The 20,202-nt window shown below is 36.8% G+C and overlaps 1 protein-coding gene across 2 annotated transcripts in view; it reads right to left on the bottom strand.

Annotated features, from left to right (window-relative positions):
• The window catches only part of BLTP3A (bridge-like lipid transfer protein family member 3A), a 72,871-nt gene that overhangs the window by 44,764 nt on the left and 7,905 nt on the right, over positions 1 to 20,202 (bottom strand). For both annotated transcript variants that reach the window (XM_051996430.1, XM_051996431.1), the window contains exons 2-3: positions 2,376 to 2,538; positions 2,254 to 2,292 (exon numbers count right to left, since the gene is read on the bottom strand). In XM_051996430.1, the coding sequence (XP_051852390.1) occupies positions 2,254 to 2,292; positions 2,376 to 2,538 (202 nt within the window). The remainder of the gene's footprint in view (positions 1 to 2,253; positions 2,293 to 2,375; positions 2,539 to 20,202) is intronic.

The raw sequence follows: 20,202 nt of genomic DNA, 5'->3' as shown, positions 1-20,202 counted from the left end.
TTTTCAAAATACATGCAAAGATAGTTTTCAACATTCACAATTGCAAAAACTTGTGTTCCAAAATTTTCCCCTTCTCTTCTCCCTACCATGAGAGGAGCATTTACTGATCCCTACTTTGTGTTCTTTTTCTGCAGAAATTATATTGCATTTATATATCTGCTTAACCACTGAATCCTCCAAAGAGACAATAAAAGCCTTAAGGAAAAGTACTGTTTTTCACTTTTGTCTTTATATCTCTAGTGTCTTTCATGGTATCCTGCAGCAGTAGGCACTTAATAAATGCAAGGAGTTTACCTTCTTAATCCAATTCTTCTTGTGCAATAAAAGAACTGTTTGGTTCTACACACATATATTGTATCTAGGATATACTATAACATTTGTAACATGTATAAGACTGCCTGCCATCTACGGGAGAGGGTGGAGGGAGGGAAGGGAAAAGTCAGAACAGAAGTGAGTGCAAGGGATAGTGTTGTAAAAAATTACCCATGCATATGTTCTGTCAATAAAAAAATTATAATAAAAAAAATGATCTGGAAACAAACAAAAAACCTGCATTGTTTCTTTAAAATTAGTATGTGATTCTTTGAAACTATATTAATCATTTTCTACTCTGTAGTAATATTCTATTACATATATGTACCAAAGTAAATATAGTTATTTCCAATAAAAAATAAATAAATGCAAGGAGACCTGAGTGATAAGAAATCCAAATGAAAGATCAGACTTAATGGTAGTACTCAACGGAAAATCAGATCACTCAGGGCCTAGGAGCAGTTGTTATTATTGTATTGTTACAATTGTATCCAATGACCCCTTTTGGGGTTTTCTTGGCAAAGATACTAAAATGATTTGCCATTTCCTTTTGTAGCTCATTTTATAGATGAGCAAACTGAAGCAAACAGGGTGAAGTGATTGCCAAAGGTCACATAATTAGTAAGTGTCTGAGACAGGTTTTAAACTCATGGAGATCAGTCTTCCCGATTCCAAGACCAATATTCTTTCCATTGTGCTACCTAGCACTTAGAGACTTCAACTAAATCTGGAAGAAATTTAAACTGTGAAGAGCCTGTTCACCCAAAGAAAGATTTTGTTAGCCTCTAGCTTATCCTAGGTATTTAGCTAGTCAACTTTTTTTTTTAACTTTATTTTTCTTTCTTATGCCTTCTTTTTTTTTTTAAATTACATAACAGCTTTTTATTTTCAAAAAACATGCAAAGATAGTTTTCAATATTCACCCTTGTAAAACCTTGGATTCTAAATTTTTCTTTCTCTCTTTCCCCCACCCCTCCTCTAGATAGCAAGTAATCCAATATATGTTAAACATGTACAATTCTTCTCCACATATTTCCACATTTTTCATACTGCACACAAAAAAAAAAAATCAAAAAGGAAAAAATGAGAAAGAAAAAAAAGCAAGCAAAACAATAATGAAAAAAGTAAAAATACTATGTTGTGATCCATATTCAATCACTATAGTCCTCTTTATGAATGCAGATAGTTCTCTCCATCACAAGTCTATTGGAATTGGCCTGAATCACCTCACTGTTGAATAGAGCCAAGTCCATCACACAATGATCATCACATAATCTTGTTGCTGTGTTCAATGTTCTCTTGGTTCTATTCATTTCCCTCAGCATCAGTTCATGTAAGTCCCTCCAGGCCTCTCTGAAATCATCCTGCTGATCATTTCCTATAGAACAATAACATTCTGTAACATTCATATACCATAGCTTATTCAGCCATTCTCCAGTTGATGGGCATCCACTCAGCTTCCAGTTCCTTGCCACTACAAAAAGGGCTGCTACAAACATTTTTGCACATGTGAGTCCCTTTTCCTCCTTTAAGATCTCTTTGGGATATAAACCCTGTAGAAACACTGCTTAGATCAAAAGAAAAATAACACCACAAAATTATCAAATGTACCTTGCCTATCTACCTTTAATCAGAAAGTTAGTTGACAATCCTGATTTGATTAGATAAAATAAAATAAGTCTGTTTCCAGTGGGAAGACTGTGAACTCACAATACAGTACAGTGTAAAGAGCTTTGGACTTGCAGATAGAAGACAAGAGCTCAAATTCTAGATTTGATGTGATCTAGGTTTATGGCCACTGGTAAGGTATTTTCCCTATTTGAGACCATTTCTTCATCTATAAAACTGATCTCTAGCCACAGAGTTATTGTAAGGAAAATGCTTAAAAAGTCAACACTAAATTAACTATTATTAATATTATATGAGTCACTGTTTTATTACCAGACAGATTGGGTGCGTCTTTAGCTTTGTCCACTGGATCTGAAAGAAAAAAAAGAAAGGAAGTAATACTTACTTTCCAAGTAGAATTACACAGTAACCAGCAGTCTGGTGCCCATGCTCACCCTGATGGAGGCCTTGTTGCAGAAGACCCGGGTAATAGCTAACCATGTGGGAAGTTCTAGTACATTCTGCAGAACCTCTTCATCCAGCTCCAAGTTGGTCAGTTGTCCCTCCCCTTTCAGAGTACTCAGGTTGATTTTGTCAGGGGACAAATTCTTAGTAAACCTAATGAAAATGAAAATGAAAATCAATGATTTCTTCTGGGAATCTGCTAACTGGACCCTTTAGCTCATAATGTTTCAGTGCATAAGGCAAAATCCTATCTCTGATTTAAGATTTTTTTTTGTCTTTTTTTTAAAGCTCTTTATTTTCAAAACATATGTATAAATAATTTTCAACATTTACCCTTGCAAAATCTTGTATTCCAAATTATTTTTGTCCTTCCCTGTAGTGTTCTGATTAGCTTTCTTTATTGACAAAACATAGTATGGGTAATTTTTCAACAATGACCCTTGCAAAAACTTCTGTTCCAAATTTTCCCTTTCTTCCCCCCACTCCCTCCCCTAGATGGTGGGTATTTCCATACATGTTAAATATGTAAAAGTCATATTGTGAAAGAAAACATAAAATTCCCCCCTCTCCAAAAAAAAAAAACCCTCAAGAAAAAATGAAATTTAAAAAAAGAATATGCTTCAATCTATATTTAAAGACAATCAGTTCTTTCTCTGGATCCAGTAAGATCCTGGAAAAATAGAATTTTTCACCATAACTCCTTCATAATGGTCTTGGATCACTGTATTTTTTTTTTAATTTTATTTTATTTAATAATAACTTTGTATTGACAGAATCCATGCCAGGATAATTTTTACACGACATTATCCCTTGCAATCACTTATGTTTCGTTTTTTCCCCTCCCTCCTCCCCCCCCCCCAAGATGGCAAGCAGTCCTATATATGTTAAATATGTTGCAGTATATCCTAGATACAATACATATTTGCAGAACCGAACAGTTCTCCCGCTGCACAGGGAGAATTGGATTCAGAAGGTAAAAATAACTCGGGAAGAAAATCAAAAATGCAAATAGTTCACATTCATTTCCCAGTATTCCTTCTTTGGGTGTAGCTGTTTCTGTCCATCATTTCTCCAATGAAACTCAGTTAAGTCTCTTTGTCAGAGAAATCCACTTCCATCAGAATACATCCTCATACAATATCGTTGTCGAAGTGTATAATGATCTCCTGGTTCTGCTCATCTCACTTAGCATCAGTCCATGTAGGTCTCTCCAAGCCTCTCTGTATTCATCCTGCTGGTCATTCCTTACAGAGCAATAATATTCCATAACATTCATATACCACAATTTATCCAGCCATTTTCCAATTGATGGGCATCCATTCATTTTCCAGTTTCTAGCCACTACAAACAGGGCTGCTACAAACATTTTGGCACATACAGGTCCCCTTCCCTTTTTTAGTATCTCTTTGGGGTATAAGCCCAATAGAAACACTGCTGGATCAAAGGGTATGCACAGTTTGATAACTTTTTGGGCATAATTCCAGATTGCTCTCCAGAATGGTTGGATTCGTTCACAACTCCACCAACAATGCATCAGTGTCCCTGTTTTCCCGCATCCCCTCCAACATTCATCATTTTTTTTTCCTGTCATCTTAGCCAATCTGACAGGTGTGTAGTGATATCTCAGAGTTGTCTTAATTTGCATTTCTCTGATCAATAGTGATTTGGAACACTCTTTCATGTGAGTGGTAATAGTTTCAATTTCTTCATCTGAAAATTGTCTGTTCATATCCTTTGACCATTTTTATCAATTGGAGAATGGCTTGATTTTTTATAAATTTGAATCAGTTCTCTATATATTTTAGAAATGAGGCCTTTATCAGAACCTTTAATTGTAAAGATGTTTTCCCAGTTTGTTACTTCCCTACTAATCTTGTTTGCATTCGTTCTGTTTGTACAAAGGCTTTTTAATTTGATATAATCAAAATTTTCTATTTTGTGATCAGTAATGGTCTCTAGTTCATCTTTGGTCACAAATTTCTTTCTCCTCCACAAGTCTGAGAGATAAACTATCCTATGTTCCTCTAATTTATTTATAATCTCGTTCTTTATGCCTAGGTCATGGACCCATTTTGATCTTATCTTGGTATGTGGTGTTAAGTGTGGGTCCTTGCCTAATTTCTGCCATACTAATTTCCAGTTATTGGATCACTGTATTGCTGAGAATAGCAGTCATTCACAGTTGATCATCCCACAACAATGCTATTACTTTGTGCATACATAGTATGTTTTACTTTGCTTGAGTTCATAGAGACTTTCCAGATTTTTATGAAAGCACTCTGTTCATGATTTACCACAGAACAATACCAATCCTATTTTTAAGGAGTTTTTTTCTTGTGAATTTTTGTACTTCTTTTTCCATTTGGTCAATTCTGCTTTTTAAGGCATTCTTTTCCTCACTGGATTTTTATCTCTCTTTTATCATTTGGCCAATTCTGTTTTTCAAGGAGTTCTTTTCTTCAATGAAATTTTATGCCTCTTTTTTCATTTGATCAATTTTGCTTTTTAAGGAGTTTTTTTCTTCAATGAATTTTTGTATATCTTTTTCCATTTAGTCAATTCTCCTTTTCAAGGCATTCTCCTCACTGCACTTTTTTAAAACCTCTTTTACCATTTCACTTATTCTGTTTTTTAAAGTGTTACTTTTTTCAGTATTTTTTGTGCCTCTTTAAGTTGTTGATTCTTTTCTTCATGACTTTTTTGTATTACTCTTACTTCTCTTCCCAATTTTTTCTCTACTCTCTTATTTGATTTTTAAAATCCTTTTTGAACTCTCTCATGACTTAAGACCAATTCATTTGTCTTCGAGGCTTTGGATGTAGTAGTTTTGATTTTATTGTCTTCTGAGTATATGTTCTCATCTTCTTGACTTTCTATAATCAGAATTTTTTCTGCTGTTTGCTCATTTTTCCAGACTATTTCTTGACTTTTAAATCTTTGTTAAAGTTGGGATCTATTTTCTGGGTAGAGAATTTACTGTTTCAAGCTTCATGGGTTTTGTGCAGCTGTTTTCAGAGTTACTTCCAAGGGCCTGTAAGTTTTCAGTTCTTCCCTTAAGAAATTGGTCTGTGAGATCAATCACAAGCACTCTTTTCTGCCCTGGAACTGTAAAGAGGGACATTTTCTACTGTCTAGAATTTTGTACTGGCTAGAATCACTGGTGTGCTAGTGCTCCTCCTCATCCTGGAACTAACACCCCAAACTGCAACCTATATCCAAATATGGGCAAAACCACAAAGTTCCACCCCAGTATCAGAGACCCCTACAATCTCCTTCTGACCAGCTGTTCAATCCTCCTACCATCTATAAACTCAAAGCTCCCAAAACAGCCACTATTGCTATTAATTCAGTGAGTTCCAATGCCTGCTTCTGTTTCCTAGGACTTAGTTTACACTGACACATGCTGCACTGGACTATATTCTACTCTCACCCTGGTATGATAGAGCTGTCATGGGCTTGTAAATTATTTTACCCTGTCTTTTGGTAGGTTTTGCCATTCCTGAATTTGTTTTAGGGAAATATTTAAGTGTTTGGAGAAGTTTGGGGATGAGAAAAGGGAAGTTCCAGTCTTTTCTTTATCATCTTGACTCTCCCCTTTCCCCCAGTCATTATATTTCTAAGGAACAATGTTCTAATAAGGGACATTGGGGAAATATAGAGGATAGAATACAAGCGTTAAGTCTTTGAGATCAATTCTACCTCTCAAAAGGCTTCTAACAACAAAACACATAACTTGAATACTTATTCTTTGTTAATATAGATATTACTATAATGAAAAGAGAAGCTTGAATAAAATTTGGAAAGTACCTTTCTAACAATAATAGCTAGAAAAGTTCTGACATTCACTGATAGAAGTATCTGGTTCCCATGGGAAGGTTGTTTTATTCCTCTGAAACCATAAACAAGCACTCCTTAACTGATATTAAAATCACAAATACTGATAGTTATATCATCTTCTATACCATCTTGCCTCATCAGCCTCACAGAAATCATCATAGAAAACTTTGCAATTTTTAGAGAATCTGTAAGTAATCTATTAAAATGAGTTATTAATAACAAGAATAAGTTATGATTATTGCCATCAGGGATAACTCTTCTAAGGCAGAGCTGGCCTGCTTATCTAAGTCTTCCTATTAGAAAAATCCTCCAACTACAGTTGCCTAAATTTTCTTCTTTCATTTTGTTATATAATCTGAAATGCCACTAAATTAGAGATTTATTTGGGATAGCAAAATCATTGCTTAAAAATGCAAATATTTCTAGAAAGGATTAAGGGCTCACATTCACTCACAGAATATACACTAGTTTAATAAGGCTCCTAATATTTATTTTATCAGATAAAAGCCAATCCACTAAGTGTATGGGAATTTTGATGGGGGGAGAAAAGATTAAAAAATGGAGTGTCTAAGTGGAATGCCATACTAGAATACTTAAGAGTATCAAAAGGCTCTATGTATTTATAAAGAGGAGTACCAAGGGGAAAGAAGATTCAAAGGAAAATCTTAGCTGGTCCTATATCATAGGAAACTCTTATTCTTTTCCTTCTACAACGAGCTTTGTTTCCAGGTCTTAGAATTAAGGATATCACTATTAGTTTTGAGCTGAATACATTATGGGTTGTTATGCTCCTGCTTGGGAAACTATCCACTACTTATAACTTTGTTTCTAAGGGAAAATACATGCATTCCATATTAAAAAACAAACTTTTAGATCTTAAAGGAGGGAAAGGGACCCACATATGCAAAAATGTTTGTGGCAGCCCTTTTCGTAGTGGCAAGAAACTGGAAACTGAGCAGATGGCCATCAATTGGAGAATGGCTGAATAAATTATGGTACATGAATGTTATGGAATATTATTGTTCTGTAAGAAATGACCAACAGCATGATTTCAGAGAGACCTGGAGAGACTTACATGAACTGATGCTGAGTGAAACGAGCAGAACGAGGAGATCATTGTTCACAGCAACAAGAAGACTATACAATGATCAATTCTGATGGATGTAACATTCTTCAACAATTAATTGATTCAGACCAGTTCCAATTGTTCAGTAATGAAGAGAGCCGTCTCCAGCCAGAGAGAGGACTGTGGGAATTGAGTATGGACCATAACATAGCATTTTCACTCTTTCTGTTATTGTTTGCTTGTAGTTTTATTTTCCTTCTTGGGTTTTTTTTCCCCTTTCTTTCTAGATCCGATTTTTCTTGTGCAGCAAGATAATATATGGATATGTATATATATATATATTGGATTTAATATATAGCTTAACATATATTATAGAATATCTACCATCTAGGAGAGAGGGTGGGGGGAAGGAGGGGAAAATTTGGAACAGAAGATTTTTGCAAGGGTCAGTATTGAAAAATTACCCATGTGTAAATTGTGGTATATGAATGTTATGGAATATTATTGTTTTGTAAGAAATGACCAGCAGGATAAATACAGAGAGGCTTGGAGAGACTTACATGAACTAATGCTGAATGAAATGAGCAGAACCAGGAGATCATTATATACTTCAACAATGATACTGTATGAAGATGTATTCTGATGGAAGTGGATTTCTTTGACAAAGAGACCTCAGTTTCAATGGATCAATGATGGACAGAAGCAGCTACACCCAAAGAAAGAACACTGGGAAATGAGTGTAAACTGCTTGCATTTTTTTTGTTTTTCTTCCTGGGTTATTTCTACCTTCTGAAACCAATTCTCCCTGAAACAAGATAACTGTTCGGTTCTGCACACATATATTATATCTAGGATATACTGCGACATATTTAACATATATAGGACTGCTTGCCATCTAGGGGAAGGAGTGGAGGGAGAGAGGGGAAAAATCGGAACAGAAGTGAGTGCAAGGGATAATGTAAAAAACTACCCTGGCCTGGGTTCTGTCAATAAAAAGTCATCATAATAAAAAAAAAGAAAAAAGAAAGAAAGAAAGAAAAATTATCCATGTATATGTTTTGTAAATAAAAAGCTATAATAATAAAAAACCCAAACTTTTTTTTTTTAACACTATCCATCATGTTTTCCCTCTACTTTTTTCATGTTCTTAACAGATGTCCATTCTAAATGAGCAAATTATTAAGCCTGAGTATGTGTGTGGCTACAATTTTAATAAAATAAAACCTAGGTTATTCTAACCCCAGCTGTCATTTATAGATAATACTTATTTTAAATAATGTAATGAAGCAAATGACCTCAATTTTTTCAGTGAAATATAAATAGGCAATGTTCTTAGCCAAGACAATGGGCATGCCATAAAAAGCCTGAAGAGAAATAAAAAGGTTTAGAATAACTCTGGTGAGCCCAAGGGCTACTTGGGAACAGGCAGCTAGACTTCTGGGTACATTAAAACACACCTCCCCTTGCTTCTTAGAGGAAGAGCAAATCTCTCTAGATAATTGGGCATTGATTGGTCAACAGCTCTCTGCATATTACAACTCTGGTGATGAGTGGGATAATGAATCTATCAGAATAATATAAAAGGATTATCTTGTTTCTCAGCGGGCACAATTAAGATTATATAGCAAATTTGTAATGGAACTAGTCAGTGTGGATTCATGATTTTATATAGTTCCATGAAGCAGCACATGAACAAGAACAAAGGCAGTGGATGGTGTGAATAATTCAAGGTTGGAATATAGCAAGGCATGATAATCAATAGAATAAAGGGACAGAGGATTCCAGTGTAAAGAACATCATATGGGGAAAAGGTAGTGAAGAAATGAGAGTATAAGTAATAAAGTGATGATTGTAATGGGCTGAGGCTTGAGTTGATGCACTGAGATCCCAAGCAAGTGAGGCTAAATAGTAGAATGGCCCCCACCCATTCTTTGGGCAAGTCCTGATGTGTTGTATAGGAAATGACATTTTTGGTGGGTGGAGGCAGGGGGGTGGAAAGGGAAGCGGAAAGAGAGACTGCTGGCTAGCGTCTTGACACAGTTGCTCGCAGTGCTATTGTGACTGCCCTTCACCTCCAATCCCCCTCTGCTAGCTGGCTTCCTGTCTGCCCATATTGCTGTCACAATCCTTCTTCACTGCCCATATTGCTATCGCAATCTCCCTTCACCTCTTCACTTCAATAAAGATTGAAGATTTTTCCCTTAACCTGAATTCCTGACTCTGGCTGATTTTAAATATGTGGTCATCACATTTGGCGCCCAAGCGTGGGAACCAAGGACCCTACTTTCACTGAAGAAGTTTTCAGTGACTAGGAACTTAGGTGAGTATTATAGAGAAACAGGGAACTTATTTTCTTAAAGACTAAACTAGTAACCTTTTTTGGCTGAAATGGGACAATGCTAGCTAAAAATTCTCCTTCCCACACCCCCACCCCCATCCAGGAGTGGCCCTATAGAAAGCCTGCTTAAGCTGATAGAAGGACAAGGGCTACTTATAACTTGGGAACAGGCAGCTAGACTTCTGGGTACATTAAAACACACCTCCCCTTGGTTCTTAGAGGAAGAGCAAATCTCTCCAGATAATTGGGCATTGATTGGTCAACAGCTCTCTACATATTACAACAAAAACAGTCCTCATTCAATTTCCACAGAGGCATTCTATGTATACAATACAATACAGTTGGCCTTAAGATACCATATAAGTTATAGAAGAAAAGGAAAAAAAAAACTCTAGGAATAGCCAAATGGGGAAGCCTGAGATAAAGGAGGAAGACAAACAACACATTAATGACCATATCCCCACAGGGCATGGAGACTTAAGTGAGGCTCAAGGGTGTGGTGAATCTAAGGCAGCTTCAGCCCCACCTAAGGAGCAGGTAATTGACTCCCCTCCATCAACTCCACTTTCCAGGATGGAGGGAGGAGGGGTGGGGGTAGGGGGCAGTGACAGCACTAGCACCTCCCCCCCAGCATCCAGCCACTCCTATGAGTAGATTGAAAAAGGGACTAATTAAGGCCAAAGCAAAAGGGAGAAATGTATTGGAATTTCAACACCACATTTTTCCTATAATTCAACAGTTTAATTCTTCAGGTCAAGAAACTAGAAAATACTCTCCTTTTGATATAGAAATCCTCAAAGACCTGAAAAAGGCTTGCACTCTTTATGGGGCTACATCAGCTTATGTTAAGATGTTATTACAGAATTTGGCTTTTGAAATCTTAACCCCTAATGACTGGAAATCTATAGCAAGGATATGCTTAGAACCTGGACAAAACTACTTGTGGCTTTCTGAATATAGTGAGCTCTGTAGGATACAAGTCCAACAAAATAGTCAAAGTGGAGTTCATGCTGCAATCACCTGTGACCTACTAACAGGTGTAGGTTCTTATGCAGATGTTGCAGTACAGATTAATTATTCTATAGCAGCATATGAGCAAATTGCTGCTAATGCTATCAAAGCGTGGGCTTCTCTCCACAATGAAGACGACAAGGATGGGGCCTTCACAAAAATAACACAAGGGCCAAATGAACCCTTTGCTGACTTTGTGGTACGTTTGCAGACAGTTATCACAAGAACAAATGAGGAAAATGCAGTAACAGACATTTTGATAAGGCAACTTGCTAAGGAAAATGCTAATGAGGTTTGCAGAAGAATTATATTAGGACTGCGCAAGGATGCTCCTTTAGAGGAGATCATAAGGCGCTGTGCCACAGTGGGCACAAAAGCTTATTATACCCAAACTATGTTGAATATGGAAAGACAGGGTCCTTCTTGGCAAAGGAATTCTAGCGAAACTCATAGATGCTTTCAGTGTGGAAAAGTTGGACATTTGAGAGCTCATTGTAGATATGGGACCCAATACCCCATGTCCAAAATGCAACAGAGCCTTCCATTGGGCCTCAGAATGTAGACAGTTTCAGGGAAACGGGATGAGGGCCCCAGCCCCAGGGCCCAAGGCAAAAAACACTTGGGGCATGATGGCAGCCAATGGTGCATCCAAAGAGTGCCTACAAGTCCAGTACCCAGACATGACCAATCAGCCAGAAAGCCATATGATGGGAGAAGGGGATTACACAGTCAACCAGCCAGGAAGCAACCTGAGAGGAGAAAGGAATACAATTGGGGAGAGTAGAGCTATATGCAGCTGGGACAACAGAGATACCCCCTGGAGTGGTGAAATCTGTTCCTCTCCAGCCTATGGATCCCTTGCCTCCAGGCACAGTAGGCTTGACCATTTCACCTTCCTTTTGTATGTACAAAACAGTGTTCATCCACACACTGATGTGGGAAACTGGGGGAATGTGTGGATAATATCCCAGTCACTAATACAATTAGACAATGTGTGACTTATCACCCAGGAGAAGTAGTAGCATCAGGTTTACTCATACAGAATCCTAATAAGCAACCTGGTGATAAAAACCCAGATTCTGACTCCAGACCACAAAATCCAGGAATATACTGGACAGCAGCTGTAACAGCTGACCAACCTATGCTCACGATCTATATAAATGGCCTACCATTAGAAGGACTGGTAGACACAGGTGCAGATCATACAGTTATTAGAGGTGCCAATTGGCCCAGTCACTGGCCAAAGATTAAAGCAGACACCTACATGTCTGGAGTAGGAGGATCAATAGCAGCTGAAGTTAGTGCTGCGTCCTATGAGATGGACTTTTGAAGGCAAAACAGGAATTTTTACTCCTTTTATAGTTGAAAAAATACCCATCAATCTGTGGGGAAGAGACGTTTTATAGCAATTAGGGTTAAAAATGAGTACTTCGGTTTTTTAGGCAGAGCTGCTGTTGAAGGCCTGCCAACACTTTCACCTGTTCCTATCCAATGCAAAACTGATACACCAGTGTGGATAGAACAGTGGCCCTTAGGTACTGATAAAATTCAGGCCTTATTAGATATAGTACAGGAGCAGCTTGAACAAGGGCATTTACAACCTTCTCTAAGTCCTTGGAATTCCCCAGTGTTCGTTGTAAAAAAGAAATCGGGAAAATGGAGGATGCTTACTGATTTAAGAAAAGTGAATGAACAGATGGAAACTATGGGAACTCTTCAGCCTGGACTTCCATCTCCTACTCAATTGCCTGGAGAATGGCCTCTTTGGGTCATAGATATTAAGGATTGTTTCTATTCTATCCCTCTGGATATGGAGGCTATGAAAAGATTTGCCTTTTCAGTGCCCAGCGTTAACTTAGCTGAGCCTTATAAAAGATATGAATGGACAGTTTTGCCACAGGGAATGAAAAACAGCCCCACTATGTGTCAAATGTATGTTGCTACTGCTCTTGCTCCAGTAAGAAAAGCATTTCAAAAAGTTATGCTATTATATTATATGGATGATATATTGGGATGTGCACCTGAGGAACAAATGCTAGAAGCATGTCTACAAAAGACCATAGAAACACTAAGATACTACAAATTGTACATAGTTGAAGAAAAAATTCAAAGGCATGCTCCTTTTCAGTATTTAGGATACGAAATATACCCTAAGGTGCTTACGGTACAAAAACTGTCCTTAAGAACAGAGAAGCTAAACACCTTAAATGATTTTCAGAAATTGATAGGAGATATCCAATGGATGCAACCAGTGTTAGGCTTGACTACCTATCAGTTACAACCATTATATGACATTTTAAGGGGAAACAGTGCTTTAAATTCACCATGCCAGCTTACAAAAGAAGCTCAAGAGGCTTTGAGAAAAGTTGAACTGGCTTTATCCAATGTGGTTGAAAGAGTCACTCAAAAACCCTTGGAAATATCAGTTTTAGCCATACAAGAGGCACTCACAGTAGTCCTTCATCAAGGAGACAGTGTGATAGAGTGGGTGAACCTCCCGGCACAACCAGAACAAAGTCTTACTCCTTACCCAGTGCTTGTGGCTAGAATTTTATTAAAGGCCATTAAGTGAGCAGTACAATTATCTGGGATGAGACCTGACAAGATATACACCTTTTACACCAATACACAAATTAGTATGTGATGTGAGACCATCCCAGAGTGGCAAATTTTATTAGCCATGGGTCTCCATTAAAGATAACCAGACTTTTACATAATTGGCAATGGATTCTTGAAGAAAAAGTTTCTAAAGTTCCTCTTAAAGGACCAACTATCTTTACAGATGCATCCAAACACAATATTTGTGCTGTATACTCTCATGACTTAACTATAAAGAGAGTAGTCAGAACTCCTTTTCAGTCCACTCAGCAGAACAAATTATATGCGATCATGCTAGTTCTCGCTTATTACCCAGGAGACATAAATATAATATCTGATTCAGCCTATTCAGTAGGTGTGGTACAAAGAATTGCCACAGCCCAAATAAAATTTGCAGCTTCTAATATATATCAGCTCTTTAAGGAACTTCAGGAGCAAGTGAGAAAGCATCCAGGAAAGATTTATATCTTGCATGTCCACTCACATAGCAGACTTCCAGATCTTATTTTTGATGGAAATTCAAAGGCAGATAGCCTTTTAACTATGTTAGCCAGTATGCCTTTATTTCAGGAGGCCCAGGAATCCCATTCTAAATGCCATCAGGCTGCTCGAGCTTTGCATTTACAATTTGGGATTACAAAAGAGGAAGCTAGGAGCATAGTTTAAAAGCTGTACAGCTTGCCTTCCTTTCCACTCTTCTACACTCCCTCCAGGGAAGAACCCTTGTGGTTTGAGACCCAGTGAAATCTGGCAAATGGATGTGACCCATTATAAATCTTTTGGTCGTCTGTCTTTTATCCACGTTGTAGTAGACCCCTTTTCAGGATTCACTTTTGCAATACCAGCAGCAAAAGAGACAGCCCGAGTGGTCACTGAATTCCTCATTCAAGCATTCACAATTATGGTTGTGCCACAAGCAATAAAAACAGATAATGGACCTGCATATACCTCCAAACATTTTGAACACTTTTGTGCACAGTATAAGATTTTACACACCACTGGCATACCCTTTAATCCTCAAGGTCAGGAAATCGTAGAAAGAAGACAGGGACATTAAGATGCTGCTCCAAAAACAAAAGAAAGAGGGAGCCAAGGGTAACTCTAGAGAACTTCTAAATCTAACCCTTTATACTATTAACTTCTTGATTTTTGACAAAGATGCACTGGCCCCAGCAGACAGGTTTTATAACCCATTGGAAGGGCAGTGTCCAGTGCGAGCAGCTCCACTATCTTTAGATAATCGCCAGGTGATGTGGAGAGACCCAGAAAGTGGTGAATGGAAGGGACCAGATAGGCGAACTGCTTGGGGGAGAAGGTTTGCTTGTATCTCTACAGGTGGAGAAGGAATCAGATGGGTGCCAACGAGCCGTATTCGCCTTGTCCATCGCAGAGACAGAGCAGACCCTTGAAACAAAGGAGAAGACCCAAGAAATATCAGGTAGTTCTGTTGCTGATTGTGCTCACATTTGAAAGAGTGTGGCAGTTATGGCATTTGACTCATGGACATAGAAAATTGTTGGACTTCAAAACCCTCGGGAATCATTGGATTCTCTGAGACATAAGACTGTTGTAGGACTTGAAAACCCTCAGGAATCATTGGATTCTCTGAGACATGATAAGATTGTTGTAGAACTTGAAAACCCTCAGGAATCACTGGATTCTCTGAGACATAAGATTGTTGTGGGACTTGAAAACCCTTAGGAATCATTGGATTCTTTGAGACATAAGACTTGAAAGCCCTCAGGAATCATTGGATTTTCTGAGAAATGATAAGACTCTTACAAGACTTCAAAATCTACTGAAATCATTGGATTCCCTAACACATAAAAAGACTTTTGCAGGACTTCAAAAACTTGGGGGGATCACTGGATTCCCTGATATGTGAAGCAATGGACAATAGATTGGTTTTGGACTATCTCTTGGCTGCTGAAGAAGGCGTATGTGTGACTGCTGTTTACATACCCTCCTTCTAGGACTTCTGGCAATATTGATTTATATTGTTTGTTATTCCGTTATTTGCATGTGCATGTTTGTTACACCACATCAAGCCTGCACTGACTATGGGGAGAGTCATCACTAATAGCCTCTGCGTTATTGCTATATGCTTGTGTAATACCTCCCATGCTGATGGGTTTGTGCATAATAAGACCCTTCAGCCCAGAAACCCGCTAGCAACCCCCACTTCCCTTTGGTGCTTTTCATCTCCCTTCCTGAGATGTCAGGGAGGGTGTGAGTATCTCCTTTTTAGTGCTTTCACTTCCCTTCCTGAGAAGTCAGGGGGGTTGTGATCACCTCCTTTTCAGTGCTTTCACCTCCTTTCCTGAGAAGTCAGGGAGGGTGTGATCACCTCCCCTTGGGAGCTCTGACCTCCCTGAGGAGTCAGGGATGGCATGACCACCTGTGTTCTAAAACAAAAGAAAGCGGGAGATGTAATGGGCTGAAGCTCGAGTTGATGTACTGAGGTCCCAAGCATGTGAGGCTAAATAGTAATTGGACCATACTATATTAATATATATGCTTGGAGAAAGAATGGCCCCCGCCCACTCTTTGTGCAAGTCCTGATGTGTTGTATAGGAAATGACGTTTTTGGTGGGTGGAGGCAGAGGGCTGGAAAGAGAAGGGAAAAGAGAGACTGCTGGCTGGCATCTTGACACAGCTGCTCGTATTGCTATCGCGATGGCCCTTCATCTCCAATCCCCTTCTGCTAGCTGGCTTCCTGTCGCAGCTGCCCATATTGCTATCGCAATCCTTCTTCACTTCTTCACTTCAATAAAGCTTGAAGATGTTTCCCTTAACCTGAATTCCTGACTCCAGCTGAGTTTAAATACGCGGTCATCACAGATGATGACCTGGGAAAGAAACGAGGGAATTGATGGATTGGCAATCATGGTAAGGATGAAGAACAGAGTTAGGAATCATAAGGCAGAGGGGAAGATAAAATACATAACTGTTATAAGTGTTTTTCTTAATTTTTCATTGCAATGGGCAGGAGGAGAAAGAGAAAAGAAAATGAATGCTTATTAATAAAAATTAAATTTAAATTTAAAAACCCTTAATAAATATTTCTTAATTAGGTTTTTAAGTATAATTTTAAATTGTTCTCCAGAATATTTGGACCAAATCACAGCTCCATCAACAGCAAATTAGTTTTTGTCTTCTTAAAACCCCTCTCAACATTGACTATTGACTGTTTTGTCATCTTTACTAATTTATATATGTGAAATCTCAGAATTATTTTGATTTGCATTTCTTTTATTAATGATCTTTTATTAATTAAGATATTAATTTGGGCAATCTTTTATACAATTATGAATAGCTTGAAATTCTCTTGAGAATTCATAACCTTTAGGGGGCAGCTAGACGGTGCAGTGCATAGAGCACCAGCCCTGAAGTCAGGAGGACCTAAGTTCAAATCTGTTCTCAGACACTTAACACTTCCTAGCTGTGTAATCCCGGGCAAGTCATTTAACCCCAATTGCCTCATGAAACAAAAATAATTCATAACCTTTGACCACTTATCTAGTGGGGAATAGCTCTCTCTTTATCTTGTGTTATCTCCTTATGTACCTTGAATATAAGATCCTTAACAGAAATATTTTATAAATGATTTTTCCCAAATAGATGCTTTTTCTTTTTATCTAGCTGCACTCATTTTGTTCTTATTTTCATCATCTTGTAATCATCATTCCCTATTTTATCTTATGTGCTAACCTTATTTCTTGTTTGGTTAGGAGGCAGTAGGTAAGAGTGTTGGATCTGGAATCAGGAAGACAGGGATTCTAATCTAGGTTCAGATACTTTACTAGCTATATAACCCTGATCAAATCACTTAATCTGTTTGGTTTTGTTTCTTTAATAAAATGGGAATAATAATAGCACCTATCTCTTAGGGTTGTTGTGAGGATAAAATGAAATAATTATGAAGTACACTGTCTTTCACATAGTTAAGAACTACATAAATTTCCTTCTCCCTTGTTTAGCTATGAAAGGGACCTAATTTTGTTTTTCTCCAATATTGTTGATACTATGATCTTTTATAGTCAGTTTCCACATATCCATTTTGAGCTTAATATGATTTATAATTAAGATATTAATATGAATCTAATTTATTTCTTGCCAAATAGAGTTCTTCCTCAAGTAATTTATGCTCCTGGGTTTATTAACACTGGTCTATTGATTTACACTGGCACAATGATCTAGTTTTCTATTTTTAACCAATAATACATCAAGTAGTTTTGATGATTAATGCTTTATAATTTAACTTATGGTTTGGAAGTGTTATTCTTTAGAGGGGGATAAAAATATTCCTTTTGGGTCATGATTTGAATCTCAAATTTAGGAAATTTAGATGAAGGTATCTAGCAGGCAACTGGAAATGCCATTCTGAAAATAAGATGGAAGATTTGAGAGTCATCTCCATAGATCATGAAAGTTAATGAGATAACCAAGGAAGAGAATACAGAGAAAAGATAGTCCTAAACAGAATCTTTCTAGGAATTTGGTTGTGAAAGGAAGAAAATATACATGATTACTTAAAGAATTGGCCAGGTAAAATGATTTAATGAAGTGACTTTTTACTTTATTTTTAGCAAATTATATTTTATTTACAAGTGAAGAACTGCCTTATTTCCTTGACCTTCTCTCCACCAGAGAGAAACCAAAAACAAAAATGATGCCCTTGTTAACATTGGCCATGTCCCCAAAAAAACTGTCTCAATCTGCCTCTGCCACCACCTCTATCTATTACAAAGTAAAAAAGTGATGAATTCAGTGCAAATTGAGGGCAGATGTGGACATGCTGAGTCCCTTGGAACTATGATGGGTCACTGTGTTGATCAGAACTCAAAGTCATCTTTACAGATTTGTTATTATTGTATACATTCTTCTCCTAATTTTTGCTCAACTTATATTCAATTAGCTCGTACAAATATTACCACGTTTTTCTGAAACTGTCCCCTTAATAATTTCTAATAGCACAATGAATCATACTTATATAGCACAACTTGTATAGTCATTAAACAACTGGTAGGCACCCCCTCAGTTTCTAATTTTTTGTCACCACATAAAGAACTGCTATAAACATTTTTGTGCATTTAGAAAAGAAAATGGCAAACCATTCCAGTATCTTTGCCTGTAAAACCCCAAATGGGGTCATGAAGAGTTGGACTCAACTAAAAACAACTGAATGACAATAGCATTTGGATATTTTCCTCTTTCTTTGATATTTTGGTATACTTGTACTGATATTGACAGGTTAGCTTTTTGGACACAGTTCCAAATTGCCCTCAGAATGGTCAGGGCAGTTCGCAGCTCTACCAATAGTGTATTAATAAACTTGTTTTTCCATAGGTTCTTGAGCATTTGTCATTTTCCTTTTTTGGTTAACTTTGCCAAAGATGTATGAAATAGAAGCTTAAAGTTGTTCTAATTTGGATTTTTCTAATTATTACTGTGTAGGAATATTTTTCAAATAGTTGTTGATAGCTTGAATTTCTTCTTTAGAAAATTACTTATTGGGCAGCTAATTGGTGTAGTAGGCAGCAGCCCTGAAGTCAGAAGGACCTGAGTTTAAATCTGGCCTCAGACATTTAATACTTCCTGGCTTGTGACCCTGGGCAGGTCACTTTAATTCCAATTGCCTCAGCAAAAAGGAAAAAAAAAAAAAAGAAAATTTCTTATTCATATCACTCATCACTTATCAGGCTTTGTTTGATTCTGATATATCTGAATGTGATTCTTAAGTATAATAAAAATACTGCCTTTATCATCTCATTGCAAAAAAATTTTTAGGGAATCTAGTAAATAGAAAACTCTTAACTCTTGGGTGGGGAGGGGCCGGATATGCACACTATATTCATTCTATATTTTTAAAAGGGTATATTAACTATTTTTGCCTCCTTATATTTGTCTGTAATCTTTTTGCAAAAGATCCATTTTGTTCAGAGAATTATGTATATTAATTTGCTGCCCCATTAAAAGACCATAAAAAACTAAAAAGATCACAAGTCTTTTGTTCAGTTCTGTGTTTTTCCTTTTGTTTATCTTTCTGTCAGACTTATCTAAAACTTATGGAGAGGTATTGAAGTCTCTTGTAATTATTATGTTTTATTGTCTAGGTTTTCTTGAAATGTTTCCTTTATGAATTTGGATATTAAGATATTTGGAGTATATATACTTACTATTGATATTGGTTTGTTGTCTACAGCTCCTGTCAATATAAAAAAGTTTTCTTTTTTTATTCCTTTTTATGTTTTTAATGTTTGTTTTTGCTTTGTCTGACAGTATCATGGAAACCCCTACTTTTTTGGATTCACTTGATACAAAGTACATTTTTTCACAACCCCTCAGTTTTGTTTAGTCTATATCTTTGTACTTTAAATGTTTCTTGTAAGAAACAGATTGTAAGGTTTTGTTTTGTTATTCAATCTGTCACTCTTTTCCATTTTATTGGATATTTAATTCATTTGTATTTAAAGTTATGAGTTATTTAAGTTTATATTTTTCTCCATCTGTCTCTAAAATTGTTTTTTTCTCCTAAATTACAATTTTTCCCTTTCTGCTGTAAACACAGTAGTTACTTTGCTGCCTTTTTTTTTTTTTTTTTTTTTTTTTTTTTAAGATTTTCCTGATCTCCCTGGCTCTCTTTCCCTTATCTCTGTTTCCCTTTTCTCATCTGTTACCTCTTATTCTTTAGAAATTTATTAGTTTCTCTCTCTTTTTGGCTTTTATCTCTTTATTTCTTCTCCCTTTTTTCCTTAAGAGGAATTCTCACTCTTCTTCTGCTCTTTAGTTAGTCCTTTTCATTACTTTTTAAAATTTCATTTTTTGTGAGCCTTTCCAAAAAAGATTTTTCTTACTCTCATCATTATCCATTTCTTTTCATATACTCTAGATTTTCATTTTCTGATTCACAACCCTTATAATAATCTTCTCTCTCTTTTTTCTCTGTATTCTTCATAAAATCAAA

Source organism: Antechinus flavipes, chromosome 4, assembly GCF_016432865.1.
Source record: "Antechinus flavipes isolate AdamAnt ecotype Samford, QLD, Australia chromosome 4, AdamAnt_v2, whole genome shotgun sequence".
In the NCBI taxonomy this organism is placed as follows: Eukaryota; Metazoa; Chordata; class Mammalia; order Dasyuromorphia; family Dasyuridae; genus Antechinus; species Antechinus flavipes.
This window is presented reverse-complemented; position numbering and strand designations above follow the sequence as displayed.